Source organism: Gopherus evgoodei, chromosome 7 (assembly GCF_007399415.2).
Source record: "Gopherus evgoodei ecotype Sinaloan lineage chromosome 7, rGopEvg1_v1.p, whole genome shotgun sequence".
Taxonomy (NCBI): Eukaryota; Metazoa; Chordata; order Testudines; family Testudinidae; genus Gopherus; species Gopherus evgoodei.
Genome location: NC_044328.1, coordinates 1,216,733 through 1,231,266, shown reverse-complemented (window position 1 = coordinate 1,231,266; position 14,534 = coordinate 1,216,733). Strand labels below are relative to the sequence as shown.

General features: G+C 68.3%; 1 protein-coding gene across 1 annotated transcript in view; it reads right to left on the bottom strand.

Moving 5' to 3' along the window:
* The window catches only part of CRTAC1 (cartilage acidic protein 1), a 40,261-nt gene that overhangs the window by 13,612 nt on the left and 12,115 nt on the right, over window positions 1-14,534 (bottom strand). Inside the window, exons 3-5 of the mRNA XM_030570855.1 lie at window positions 10,360-10,556; window positions 6,017-6,147; window positions 2,006-2,162 (exon numbers count right to left, since the gene is read on the bottom strand). Coding sequence (XP_030426715.1) covers window positions 2,006-2,162; window positions 6,017-6,147; window positions 10,360-10,556 — 485 coding nt within the window. The remainder of the gene's footprint in view (window positions 1-2,005; window positions 2,163-6,016; window positions 6,148-10,359; window positions 10,557-14,534) is intronic.

Here is a 14,534-nt window from a genome sequence, read left to right as displayed (position 1 = left end):
TCTTTGTCTTGCTTCCTGGGCAGAGAGTCACCTGGTCCTCACCTGGCTGCACCCCCCTGGGTCTCAGGTTACGAAGGGCACTGACCATAGCCTATGTGCAGGCAGCTGGAGCAGCTTCACCTGCCCCAGAGGTCTCAGTCAAAGTCACACACTCCTATTCCCACCATGGAGGTATTGATGCAGCACACAGGGATACTGAGGCACACACAGTATTCACGCAAAACAGTAAAACTCACAAAGGCTCACCAGTAAGACTTACATACACCAGAACAAGGGAAAATCTCCGCTTTGTCACACTCCCCCATCATCAAGCTGAAAGCTTGACCCGCGCACAAGAGCATTGCAAATGGCAAACTCAAACACGGCATCGCAAGGCCCCCTGTTCACTGCATTCCTTGATCTCCAGGGAGCAGAGACCTACGTGTGAACTCACCCTGTCCGCTTGGGTTCTGGGCCGGAGGGGCTACATATCCCTGACAAGGGGGAACTGAGCCTCTTTCCCGCTGTCTGGACCCTGAGGGGCAAAGATCCCAGCCCGGCTAGGCGTGGGTCAGCCCCGCAAGCCACTCGGCACGGAGATTACTGCAGCTCCGCCACCTCTGGGGTCAGACAAACTCCTCGGAGTGGCGGAGTGGCTGTTTGCCTGTTGATAACTGTCTTTGGCTCCTTGCTGGAGTCAGCTCCAGGACCGGCTCCCACACTGTCCCTGGGTGAGATCGGAGGGACAAGCCAAGCTGGGGGAAGCAGCCGCTCTCTTGGGACTGGAAGTGGCTTGAACTTTGTGATTTTGAGGGTACGTTATGAGGCCATGTGGCTGGCCGGGGGTGCGCTAGGCTGGAGAGCCCAGGGGAACCATCTGGGACTCCACAAGACTATTGTAGGACTTTGAAAGTCCACATTTGTTACTGGCCTGGTGAAAGCTAATTATAGATCCCACCACTGGTCTGGGGCGTCTGCCCCTCCAGACAGCGACACCCTGTTCTAACCCTCAGCACTTGCTATCAACCCTGGGGACCCCCCACACTCACGGCCCTTCCCGCCGGCTCCCCAGGGCAGGCTTAGCCCTTGGGCAGGGCCAGGGGGATACGGGAGGTCGGAGCGGCTGTGAACCAGGCTCTGGCAGGTCTGGTGCAAGGGACAGCCAACCCCAGCTCGGGGGGGCCCAGCCCCTGGCCCTTGCTCTCAGGACCGGCGCTAGGGGTTTGAGCGCCCTAGGCGCACGGTCATTTTGCCACCCCACGCGCTGGTCCCGCAGCTCTGGTGGACCTGCCACAGTCGTGCCTGCGGGAGGTCCACCGGAGCCGCGGGAGCAGGGGACCCTCAGCAGGCACGACTGCGGCAGGTCCACCGGAGCCGTCTGCCACCCCCCCCGGCAAAATGCCACCCCCCAATAATCCTGGTGCCCTAGGTGATTGCCTAGGCTCCCTAAATGGAAGCGCCGGCCCTGCTTGCCCCTCTCCAACTGGATAGGAAAGGTCGAGAGGGGGACCCTGCCCTTGGTTGCTCCCCCAGGAGCCAGGCCTTCCCGGGTACCCAGGGCCAGGTTGGGAGAGGCAGTGAGTGCAGGGGCCGGCCATGGTCAAATCCACCCAGACGCTGTGCCCAATACCCACGGAGCAGCCATGGCAGCTGCCCGCATGGCGCCACCCTTGCGAACCAGCTGCCCATGTGATTTGCTGATGAGACCAGGCACTTCCGGGGCAAGGGCTGGAGATGGAGCAAGACAGCCCGGGGGAGACCTTGGAGCCCAGACTCCTTAATGGGGTGGAAGGGGGGGGGGGGCTGGCTCCAGGCCCCGGGCTCTGGGGATTGTCCTCATGCAGCCCCCTTCCTGGGCAGGGGTCACAGATGGTGCTGTCACCCAGCCCAGAGAAAGCCCCAGCACCACGTGTGCCAGGCGTGGCACTTGTTTTATGGGCAGCCTCGCACCATGCCTCCCCACGGGCCCCTCCCACAGCACCCCTTCCCCTCCCCGCAGGCCTCAGCCCCGGAGGCTGCCCAGGACCTGTGTATTTGTTAACCCCGGCCTCGGCGGCGACGTCGGTCAGCACCACGATGCCACGGGCAGGGTCGCTGGCGGCCACGTCCATCTCCAGCAGCACGTGGGGGCCCAGGTTGCTGTTGGCATAGTTGGCGATGTAGATGGCGTATCGGCCGGAGCCCTGTGGGCAAGGGGCAGGTGGGTGAGGGCAGAGTCAGGCCCCTCCCCAGCTCGCCAGCCTGCAGCTGGCTGTGACATCCTGGCTGGGGCAGCAGCAGGCCTAGGAAGGGGCTTCCCCTGCTGCTCTGGGATGGAGACACCTAGGCTGGGGGCAGGGTCCTGGGGGCGTCCCCCTCCCCAGTGGTGGCACTGCAGCCTGTGGGCTCTGGCCAGACTCGTGGGGAGCGGATGAGAGCCCCGCAGCATGGCTGGGGGTGGCTGCAGCCAGGTCAGGGCCCCGGGCCCCACGCTCGGCTGCTGTTCCCTGGGGATCCGCGCTGCTCTCGCTGCCCCCAGCCCTGCAGGGACAGCCACTCGAGGGCTGAGCCTGGGGCAGGGGACCTAATTGAGGCCCGGACCTGCCAAGATTCAGTGTCTGTCCGGCCCCCCCCGCATGCTGGGAATGCTCATCCTGTGTCCCCCCCACCGCCCGGCTCCCACTCTGCGCCACGGCTCTACTCTGCTGCCCCCCACTTAACCTGCTCCCCCGCATCTCAGTCCTGCTCCCCTCCTCCTGCCCCCAGCTCCACCCCATGGCTTAGCCCCACTCCCCAACTGCCTTCCTCCCCAGTCCTCCCCCCAGGGTACAGCCCCACTTCCCCTTACCTGACCCCCAAGCCTCCCACTCCACAGTCCTACTACCCCCCCCGCCTCTTAGCCTCATTCCCCCACACCTCACAGCCCAGCTCTGCACCCCACCCTGCCCCCCGGGTAGGCCCCGCTCCCCTACACTTCACAGCCCGGCTCCGCACCCCACCCCACCCGCCCCGTGGGCAGGTCCCACTGCCCCACACCTCACAGCCTGGCTCTGCACCCCGTCCCGCCCCCCGGGTAGGCCCCGCTGCCCCACACCTCACAGCCTGGTTCTGCACCCCACTCCCTGGGTAGGCCCCGCTGCCCCACACCTCACAGCCCGGCTCCGCACCCCACCCTGTCCCGCCCCCCGGGCAGGGCCAGCTTTAGGAAGTGCGGGGCCCAATTCGAAAATTTTCGGTGGGGCCCTGGCAGGGATGACTAAAAAAAAAAAAGCCTTTCATTTCTTCCATGTATTATTTACTTTCCATAAGTATATAAATAATAAAATTATATATTATGTACATTGCATCATATATGCTGTTGATTGGTTATTAATGACTGCCGTGTCACATGTGTGGGTCCCAGCTGCTTCCTGCCCCCCTCAATGAGGCAGGTGTGCAGGGTTATTGCCCTGGGAACTGCAGGGCACAAGTGGACATGGGGCTGGCTGGAGGCAGGGCAAGGGGTGCGGGGCTGGTTGGAGATAGGGAGTGTGGGGGGCAGGCTAGCTTCAGGCAGGGCTGCGGGGGGATGCAGCAGGGGCTGGCAGGGCTGGAGACAGAGGAGTGTGAGACTGGCTGGCTTCAGGCAGGGGGGTGCAGCAGGGGTTGGCTGGAGACAGGGCAGGGTGTGCAGGGCTGGTGCAGGCAGCAGTGTGTGTGGGGCTGGCTGGCTCTGGGCAGGGCCACAGGGGTGTGTGGCAGGGGTTGATTAGAGACAGGGCAGGGGGTTTGACAGGGACTGGCTGTGGGCACGGGGTGCAGAGCTGGCTGCAGGCAGGGGGAGTGGGGCTGGTGTGGGCAGGGGGTGCAGCAGAGGCAGTTGGAGCCCCAGCCCCTTAAATAGCCCCCAAGCTCCCTGCTATCCCAGGGCTTTGGGGGCTATTTAAAGGGCCCGGGGCTCCTCAGCTTCTACCCCGCCCTGGACCTTTTAAATAGCCACGGGAGCCCTGGGGAATGCATGGGGGTGGCGGGTCTCTGGCTGCTATTTAAAGGACCGGGGTGGCAGAGGCAGCTGGAGCCCTGGCCCTTTAAATAGCCCCCGGAGCCCCTCACTACCCCAGGGCTCTGGAGGCTATTTAAAGGCCCAGAGCTCCAGCTGGGAGAGCGGGGCCACAGGGCTTGTCACGCTCTGGCTGGGGCTCCAGCCAGGAGAGCGGGGCGGCGGGGCTTGCCGCGCTCCGGCCAGAGCTCCAGCCAGGAGAGCAGGGCCACAGGGCTTGCCGCGCTCCGGCCAGAGCTCCAGCCAGGAGAGCGGGGCCACGGGGCTTGTCGTGCTCCGGCCGGGGCTCCAGCCAGGAGAGCGGGGCCGCGAGGCTTGTCGTGCTCCGGCTGGGGCTCCAGCCAGGAGAGCGGGGCCGCGGGGCTTGTCGTGCTCCGGCCGGGGCTCCAGCCAGGAGAGCGGGGCCGCGGGGCTTGTCGTGCTCCGGCCGGGGCTCCAGCCAGGAGAGCGGGGCCGCGAGGCTTGTCGTGCTCCGGCCGGGGCTCCAGCCAGGAGAGCGGGGCCGCGGGGCTTGTCGCACTCCGGCCGGGGCTCCAGCCAGGAGAGCGGGGCCGCGGGGCTTGTCGCACTCCGGCCGGGGCTCCAGCCAGGAGAGCGGGACCACGGGGCTTGTCGCGCTCCGGCCGGGGCTCCAGCCAGGAGAGCGGGGCCGCGGGGCTTGTCGCGCTCCGGCCGGGGCTCCAGCCAGGAGAGCGGGGCCGCGGGGCTTGTCGCGCTCCGGCCGGGGCTCCAGTCGGGAGAGCGGGGCCGCAGGGCTTGCCATGCTCCGGCCAGGGCTCCAGCCAGGAGAGCGGGGCCGCAGGACTTGCTGCGCTCCGGCCAGAGCTCCAGCCAGGAGAGCGGGGCCGCAGGACTTGCTGCGCTCCGGCCAGAGCTCCAGCCAGGAGAGCGGGACCACGGGGCTTGCAGCGCTCCGGACGGGGCTCCAGCCAGGAGAGCGGGGCCGCGGGGCTTGCTGCGCTCCGGCTGGGGCTCCAGCTGGGGCTGCGGGGCTTGCCGGGCTCCAGCCTGCGCTTCGCTCAAGGGAGCAGGACCACTCGGAAGACCCCGGAGCAGATCGCAGCCAGGGACCCGGGTAAGTTTAAAAAAAAAAGTATCTAAGGCGCGGGGCCCTCTTAGGCATGGGGCCCGATTCCTGGGAATCGGGCATATCGGCCTAAAGCCGGCCCTGCCCCCGGGGAGGCCCCACTGCCCACACCTCACAGCCCGGCTCCGCACCCCGTCCCGCCCCCCAGGTAGGCCCCACTGCCCCACACCTCACAGCCCAGCTCCGCCCCCCGTCCTGCCCCGGCCCCCCGGGGAGGCCCCGCTGCCCCACACCTCACAGCCCGGCTCTGCCCCCCATCCCGCCCCACCCCCCCGGGGAGGCCCCGCTGCCCCACACCTCACAGCCCGGCTCTGCCCCCCATCCCGCCCCCCGGGTAGGCCCCACTGCCCCACACCTCACAGCCCGGCTCTGCCCCCCATCCCGCCCCCCGGGTAGGCCCCACTGCCCCACACCTCACAGCCCAGCTCCGCCCCCCGTCCTGTCCCGGCCCCCCGGGGAGGCCCCACTGCCTCACACCTCACAGCCCGGCTCTGCCCCCCGGGGAGGCCCTGCTGCCCCACACCTCACAGCCCGGCTCCGCCCCCCATTGTTCCCTGATTTAGTGATAATCGTTGGGATACAAACAGCGGGAGGAGGAGGAAGAGCAGGTGACAGGAGCATAAATCACCCCCAGGCTCTTTCTCAGCAAGGGGCAAGGGCGGGGGAGGCTCCAGGGCCCTGAGCCCTCGACGGGGGGTGGGGGGGACCTAGCGCCCTGACACCCTGACGGGGGGGGGGCACTTAGGGGGCAGAGGGCTCGGGACGGGATGGGGGAGGCCCCGAAGTGCCACCTCGTCTCCGTACACCCAGTGACAGCCTAGGGGACGGGAGGAGTTTGGGGAGCAGAGACTGACCCCTCCCCCCATGACTGACCCTGTTGCACCCACGTCCCCAGCCCCGAGGGCCAGCAGCCGGGCTCGCTGCCCACTCACCGCCCTGTCCACGCAGGCCACCGAGCGCCCGGCGAAGCGGCTGGCCACTGCCCGGTTCACCTCGTCGCTCAGGAGGTCCTCCCAGCGCCCGGCCCGCAATTTGAACAGCTTGTCTGTGTAGGTGGCCAGGCCTGGGGGAGAGAGGGGTCAGGGAGGGGCCAGGCCCCACAAGTGTGCAGGGACAGGAGCAGGGGACGGGCTGGCTCGGCGTGGATCTGCCCGGGCAGAGGGGCTGCCACCCCTTGCAGAACGCCCACTGCACTGCCCTGGGGAGATCACAGCACCCAGGCCCTGCTCTCGAGCCCCCCAGCCCTGCTGGGGCCCCTCAATCCCGGCCCGCAGCCCCCACTCGCAGTCCGGGGGCAGGCGCCCTGTGGTGCGGGGCAGGGGCTGCTCTGCAGCGAAGGGCGGCCGGCAGAATGAACTCGTTAAGGTGAGCTGTGCAGAGCCTGTAGATCACACAGGGGAGGGGGAAATCGATGGCAGGGCCCGCGGCCGCACGGCCAGCGACAGGAGTAATGGGGCTCCTTGATTTAGGGACAGGCAACGCGCTGGCAGCTGCAAGCTAGGTAATTAGGTGTGTCAGGAAGACAGATCCATGGTGATAGCCACATGGCCTCCGCTCGGCAGGGCCCCGCTGCTAGGAAAAACAAGGGGGGAGCCCCACTGACAGGGGCCTGTGCCCTTCCCAAGGAGCCTGGGGGACCCGATTTCAGTTGTTAGTGGCTCCGAGAGCAGCACCAAAGCCAGGCCAGGAGGGTCACTGCACCGGGGCCCAGCACCCCAAGGGCAGAGGTGGAGGCACCCGGCAAGGCCAGGGGCCTGGCAGAGCATGAGGGGGCCCAACCCAGAGACCACCTGTGACCAGAGCTGGGTGCCCTGCAGGGACGGGCAGCCGGAGGTCCAGCTGCAGTGGCAGGACAGGCTGGCGCTGCCCAGCTTGCTGGTGACCTGTCTCCAAAGGGAGACACCGAGGCCAGGTGTTCGGAGGAGATTCCGGCGCACAATGGCCCCTGCCTGGGAGCCACGCCATTAGTGGGGCAGGAAGGGCTGCCAGGCCCTCGGGGGCCGTTGGACCTGCCAGTCTCCTTGGTGACGTGCCCACACACAGTGGAGGACACTGCCAGGCCCCCGTGACTCTGGCACCGCTCCCACCACGGCAGCAACTCGGCACCGCCGCACCCCTCCCCTCTCCCTGGCAACGGCCCCTCGCCGTCCCTGGTCACTGCAGGGGGCAGGCCACGGCCAGGGGCCCGAGGAGCATTGGGCAGACTCCTGCAGTGCTGGGGGGGCGGGGGGGGCATGGCCTGCAGGGAAGGACTGCCTGCTGGAGATGGAAGGCAGGGAATAAGGGGCAACTGCCCTGGCCTGTGCTAGGGTGTGAGCCTCAAATGCTGTGGCAGATGGGGCACACGAGGGGTTAAGGGACAGCCCCTATCACTACCCTGGGGATGGGGAATGGGAGCTAGTCAGCCCATCCCCAGCCTGGAGAGCTGGGGCACGGGATGGGGGGGGGGGGGGCCATGCCCCAGGGTGCCAGACTGAGGCACGGTCAGGGGATGGGGGGCGGTGCCACGCCCCAGGGTGCCAAGCTGGGGCACGGCCAGGAGACGGGGAGCAACATCACACCCCGGGGTGCCAGGATGGGGCACGGCCAGGGGATGGAGGGCGGCGCCACACTCCGGGGTGCTAGGCTGGGGCACGACCAGGGGATGGGACAGCACCACGCCAGTGCCACGCCCCTGGGTACCAGGCTGGGGCATGGCCAGGGGATGAGGGGCAGCGCCATGCCCCTGGGTGCCAGGCTGTGCACGGCCAGGAGACGGGGGGCAGTGCCATGCCCCAGGGTGCCAGGGTGAGCACGGCCAGGGGACGAGACAGCACCATGCCAGCGCCATGCCCCGGGGTGCCAGGCTGTGCACGGCCAAGAGACGGGGGGTGGCACCATGGCCCGGGGCGCCAGGCTGGGGCACGGCCAGGGGGTGGGGGGTGGCACCATGCCCCAGGGTGCCAGGCTGGGGCACGGCCAGGGGATGGGGGGTGGTGCCACTCCCCGGGGCGCCAGGCTGGGCACGGCCAGGGGACGAGGGGCAGCAGCATGCCCCAGGGCGCCAGGCTGGGGCACGGTCAGGGGACGGGGGGCGGCACCCAGCAGCGCCCCTATTGCCAGGCTGGGGGTATTGGGACATGCACCTGCTTGTGAATACAGCAGGTTCCTCCCTACCCCCCTTCTCTTTGGCTGCAGCTTAACCCTAGTGCTGTGGCTTTGGGGAGAGGGCCCTGCGCTGGGTAGGGGACCCCATCTCAGCAGGGCCTCGGGCTGCCTGGCCGTGGGCCTGCAGCGCGGCGAGAGGGCTGGGGGCTGCGGGCGCTGCTGACTCAGCTGGCTCCGCGTCCCGGCCATGAATCAATGGAGTCACTCGACTGAGAAATTAACTCCAGGCTGCAGCCATCTCTCATGCGCCGAAGGTCACGGCAGTGCCACACGGCAGGCCCAGGGCCAGGCAATCCCCACGCCCCCAGGGACTTGCCCCCAGCACCTCCCCACGAATTCCCAGTCCAGAGCTGTGGTTGCACCCTCCCGAGGACCCCCAGGCCTCTGATTGGCTCTGTGGGGAGGGGGGTGGCTGCAGGGGCCATGGGTTGGGAGGTGGGATGTGCAGGGGGCAGGGGAAATGGGCCATGGGCTCTGTGGTGGGGGGTGCAAGGGGCAGGGTGCCATGGGGGTTCGGGGGATGACCCATGGACTCCGTGCCAGGGGGTGCAGGGGGCGGGGTGCTGTGGGGGTGTTGTGGGATGATCCATGGGCTCCGTGCCAGGGGGGTGCAGGGGGTGGGGTGCCCTGGGGGTGCAGGGGGATGACCCATGGGCTCTGTGGTGGGGCGGAAGGGGGCGGGGTGCCGTGGGGGTGCGGGGGGATGACCCACGGGCTCTGTGGCGGGGGGGCAGGGGGATGACCCACGGGCTCCGTGGCGGGGGGTGCAGAGGGATGACCCACAGGCTCTGTGGCGGGGGGTGCAGAGGGCGGGGTGCAGGGGGATGACCCACAGGCTCTGTGGTGGGGGGTGCAGGGGGCCGTGGGCCGTGGGGGTGCAGGGGGATGACCCACGGGCTCCGTGGTGGGGGGTGCAGGGTGCCCTGGGGGTGCAGGGGGATGACCCACAGGCTCTGTGGTGGGGGGTGCAGGGGGCCGAGTGCCGTGGGGGTGCAGGGGGATGACCCACGGGCTCCGTGGTGGGGGGTGCAGGGTGCCCTGGGGGTGCAGGGGGATGACCCACGGGCTCTGTGGTGGGGGGTGCAGGGGGCGGGGTGCTGTGGGGGTGCAGGGAGATGACCCACGGGCTCTGTGGCGGGGGGGCAGGGGGCGGGGTGCCGTGGGGGTGCAGGGGGATGACCCACGGGCTCCGTGGCGGGGGGGCAGGGGGATGACCCACAGGCTCTGTGGTGGGGGATGCAGGGTGCCCTGGGGGTGTAGGGGGATGACCCAAGGGCTCTGTGGCGGGGGGTGCAGAGGGCGGGGTGCAGGGGGATAACCCACAGGCTCTGTGGTGGGGGGTGAAGGGGGCGGGGTGCCGTGGGGGTGCAGGGGGATGACCCACAGGCTCTGTGGTGGGGGGTGAAGGGGGCGGGGTGCCGTGGGGTGCAGGGGGATGACCCACGGGCTCTGTGGCGGGGGGGCAGGGGGCGGGGTGCCGTGGGGGTGCAGGGGGATGACCCACGGGCTCTGTGGTGGGGGGTGCAGGGGGCGGGGTGCCGTGGGGGTGCAGGGGGATGACCCACGGGCTCTGTGGCGGGGGGGCAGGGGGATGACCCACAGGCTCTGTGGTGGGGGGTGCAGGGGGCGGGGTGCCGTGGGGGTGCAGGGGGATGACCCACGGGCTCTGTGGCGGGGGGTGCAGAGGGTGGGGTGCAGGGGGATGACCCACGGGCTCCGTGGCGGGGGGTGCAGGGGGATGACCCACGGGCTCCGTGGCTGGGGGGTGCAGGGGGCGGGGTGCAGGGGGGTGCAGGGGGATGACCCACAGGCTCTGTGGTGGGGGGTGCAGGGAGCGAGGTGCCCTGGGGGTGCAGGGGGATGACCCACGGGCTCCGTGGCTGGGGGGTGCAGGGGGTGCAGGGGGATGACCCACAGACTCTGTGGTGGGGGGTGCAGGGGGCGAGGTGCCCTGGGGGTGCAGGGGGATGACCCACGGGCTCTGTGGCTGGGGGTGCAGGGGGCGGGGTGCAGGGGGCTGCAGGGGGATGACCCACAGGCTCTGTGGTGGGGGGTGCAGGGGGCGAGGTGCCCTGGGGGTGCAGGGGGATGACCCACGGGCTCTGTGCCGGGGGCCGATGCAGCTCACCCGAGAAGGCGTTGTTGGTGTTCAGGAAGTAGATCTCCTCGCGCCCGTCCCCGTCGATGTCGCAGGCCGTCACCCCGATGGCGTTGCCCTGGCGATCCCGCAGCGCGTAGTACGGGGAGCTGCGCTCGTCCCGCGCCAGGTTCACCAGCCGCTGCCGCGCCCGGTCATACTTCAGCACCAGGTTGGGCCCATTGTACCTGGGGGGCAAGCGTGAGCGCTGGGGCAGGCACGAGGGACCCACCCCGGGCCGCTCGTGTGCCTTGGGCAGGGCCGGCTCTAGCCATTTTGCTGCCCAAGCATGGCAGCACGCGGGGGGGGGGAGCTCTGCCGCTCGCCGGTCCCACGGCTCCGGTGGACCTCCCGCAGGGACGCCTGCGGGAGATCCACCGGAGCCACGGGACCAGCGGACCCTCCGTAGGGACGTCTGCGGGAGATCCACCGGAGCCACGGGACCAGCGGACCCTCCGTAGGGACGCCTGCGGGAGATCCACCGGAGCCACGGGACCAGCGGACCCTCCGCAGGGAGGCCTGCGGGAGATCCACCGGAGCCACGGGACCAGCGGACCCTCCGCAGGGAGGCCTGCGGGAGATCCACCGGAGCCACGGGACCAGCGGACCCTCCGCAGGGACGCCTGCGGGAGATCCACCGGAGCCACGGGACCAGCGGACCCTCCGCAGGGAGGCCTGCGGGAGATCCACCGGAGCCACAGGACCAGCGGACCCTCCGCAGGGACGCCTGCGGGAGATCCACCGGAGCCACGGGACCAGCGGACCCTCCGCAGGGAGGCCTGCGGGAGATCCACCGGAGCCACGGGACTAGCGGACCCTCCGCAGGGACGCCTGCGGGAGGTCCACCGGAGCCGCCTGCCGCCCTCCCGGCAACCAGCAGAGCCCCCCGCGGCACGCCGCCCCAAACGCGCTGGGACCTGGAGCTGGCCCTGGCCTTGGGGCAGGCGGACATGGTTGGGCCGGGGCCCCCAGAGGGTTTGTGGCAACCCCAAGGCTCTTTCCTTGAAGCCCCCACTTCAGCCCTGCCATGGGGAGGGGTGGCACCGCCCGCCTGGTGCCAGTGTGGTGGGCTGCAGCTCAGATGCCCGGCAGTCAGTGGGGGCGCAGGGAAGAACGTCCCGTCCCCTGCCCTGGGGCTTGGGGCAGTCTCAGGGCTCTGGCTACATGATCCTGCTGGCCCAGCTGGCCCTGGAATCTAGAAATCAGCAGGGGAGCCCTGGAGCCCGAGGGCTGGGCAGGATCAGGCTGTGCCCAGTACGGCGCCCAGCCCCATGGGGAGATGGATGCCCTCTCTGACGGCCCCCCAGAGCAAGCACTGGCTGGCAGGAGCCTGTTCCCTGCACCCCCAGAGGCAGGAGGGGCAGTGGTGGGGCAGGGACGAACGAGCGGGTTGCTGCTGGTTGGGGGGGAATCCTTGAACAAGCTGGGGGTGTGGGGGGTGAGATGCTGCCCCTAACGGAGTGCCTGGCAGCACTGGGACCGGCCCCGCGTCCGCCTGCAGAGCCATACAGCAGTGACAGGGCACGAGGTACCAGCCGGGCCGCAGGGAGAGCTGCGGGCATGGCTGGGGCAGACACCCCATAGCCCCCCCATCTCCTGCCAGGCCCTGGGAGGCACGTGGCCAGTTACCATGTGTCCTTGCTGCAGGATCAGTCCCATCATGTGGCCCCTAATGGTGGAGGATCACTGCCCCCTCCTCTGCCAGGCCATGAATGTGGTGGGTACTGCCCAGGCCACCCAAGTGGCTGCTCAGGGACGCTGCTCAGCTCCCTGGCACGAGTGGGGTGACTGGCCTCACGTGGCCCCTGCCCTCATAGATCAGGGTTGGAAGGGACCTCAGGGGTCATCTAGTCCCCAGCTAAATCACCCCAGCCAGGGCTTTGTCAAGCCGGGCCTTAAACACCTCTAAGGAAGGAGATTCCACCCCCTCCCTAGGGAACCCATTCCAGTGCTTCACCACCCTCCTAGTGAAAGAGTGTTTCCTAATATCCAACCTAAACCTCCCCCACTGCAACTTGAGACCATTGCGCCTTGTTCCGTCAGGCCGACAGGCTCCAGCAGGCAGTGGCCTGGCCCCCCATGAACCCCCTGGCAGCACGCATGGAAACAGCAGGGCACAGCAGCAGGGCTGGCCCCTCTGCTCACCACCCCAGACATGGCTGCCTCAGGCAAGGCTCAGAGGGGCTGGACCCCCCAGCTGAGGGAGGAGCAAGACTGAACCTTGCTGCACCATGGTCTCAGGGCAGGGCACAGCATGGGGCCAGCGACCCAGGCTGCTGCCACGGACAGAGAGGAGCCTCTCTGGGCCCTGCTGCACCGGAGGAAGCCTGGGCACTTGGAGAGGGGGTGGCTGCGTGCTGCACCGGCCAGCCCAGGGCACGGCTGTGGACATGTCAGGGTGCTGCCCTGCTGGGGCCCCTGCAGCACAGTCTGGGGGAAGGATGTGGCCCAGTGCCAGGAGCTGAGTGTTTGCCCCTCTGCAGGCTCCGTGCCCTGCCTCCTCCAGCCATGGGGCAGCTCTAGAGCAGGGCTTGGGAGCCATGGCAGCCAGCAGGGCAAGGCCCCTCCAGAGGGCCCCAGCACAGGAGGCTTGGGGAGGCCTGGAACAAGTCAGACCCCCGCTGAGCTCTGCCCCCTGCCCTGAGCTCCAGTAAACACGTTACACAACTGGCACCAGGGCTGCTTACACAACCCTCCTTCCAGCTGCTGCTCTGCTCCACGTGGCATGGGAGGAGAGCAGGCCCAGCTCCCGGGGGGAGCGGGGAGCAGCAGGCTGCACTCCCAGCCCAGCCGCACTGCCCCCCTCACCAGGATGCCCCCAGGAATGCAGACTACCCCACCTGCAACATGCCTGCCCCACGCAGGGAGAGCCGAGGCCTTGGTGCCCCAGCCCCTGCTGGGGATCCCTACAAGCAGCCCGTTCATGGCTGGGGGGGCAGTGGAGGGGGCACCTCCCAGGGTGCTGCTTGGGCCTCCTTGTTCCGGGGATACAGGCCTCAGGGAGGGTGCTCCAGCCCCACCTCCACTCTAGGAGAGGGACCCAGGTGTCAGGGGCAGGCCAGCAGCTCTGTCCATGGCAGCACAGCCCATGCTCCCCTACACCAGACCATGGCACAGGGCACTGTCCGTGCGGGAGCAGTTGAGCCCCCCTGCCCAGCTGGGCCCATGCGCTGCTGCTTTCCTTCTGCTCGGCCCGCTCAGTCACCATCTCACAGCACTGCGGGGAGCAGCTGCTGCTGTGCCCGGGGGTGGGTGCACAGCCCCCCACGCTGCCCTCACCTGGAGACACCCACCCAGGTGTGCTGCAGGCAGCCACGACCTGCCCTTTGTGAGATAATCTGACTTGGGCACAGCAAGGGCTGGAGGAAAATAGGGGGCAGCCCTAGGCTGGGTGTGGAGGGGCATTTACAGGGGCAGGTTTTACCCAGCCAGGCCTCAGGCAACGGCAGCAGAGCCAGAACCCCTGAGACAGCCCACCCCAGCAGGCCAGGCCATTAGCCACCCAGCTGGGTCCCCCAGGGCAGGGACTAGGGTGACTAGATGTCCTGATTTTATAGGGACAGTCCCGATTTTTGCATCTTTTTCTTATACAGGCTCTGATTACCCCCCACCCTCGTCCCAATTTTTCACATTTGGTGTCCGGTCACTCTAGCAGGGACAGAGCCATCCCCAGCTGCCCCCGCTTGGGGGAAGGGCACAGCTGGAAACCAGAGCCTGGCACACAGAGACCACGGCAGAGATGGAAACTCCCTGCTCGGATGCCTCCAGCCCAACTGTCTGATGGGGCCTTCGCCAGCCAGGCCACCAGCCAGATCCATGGGCCGGGGGTAGCCTGCAGGTGTGCTGCAGCAGGGCCCAGAACCCGCCTCTAAGCACCTGCAGGGCCCAAACGAGCCCCCACAGGTGAGTGTGTGTGGAGGGATAGCTCAGCGGTTTGAGCATTGGCCTGCTAAACCCAGGGTTGTGAGTTCAATCCCTGAGGGGGCCACCTAGGGATCTGGGGCAAAAACCGGTCAGGGACAGTACTGGGTCCTGCTGTGAAGGCAGGGGACTGGACTGGACCTTGAAAGGTCCCTTCCAGCTCTATGAGATATAATGGGGGGAGGGGAGGCTTTACACACAGAGCCCGGGTGTGACTCTGCCTCCCCTACCTGCCATTAGCCCCC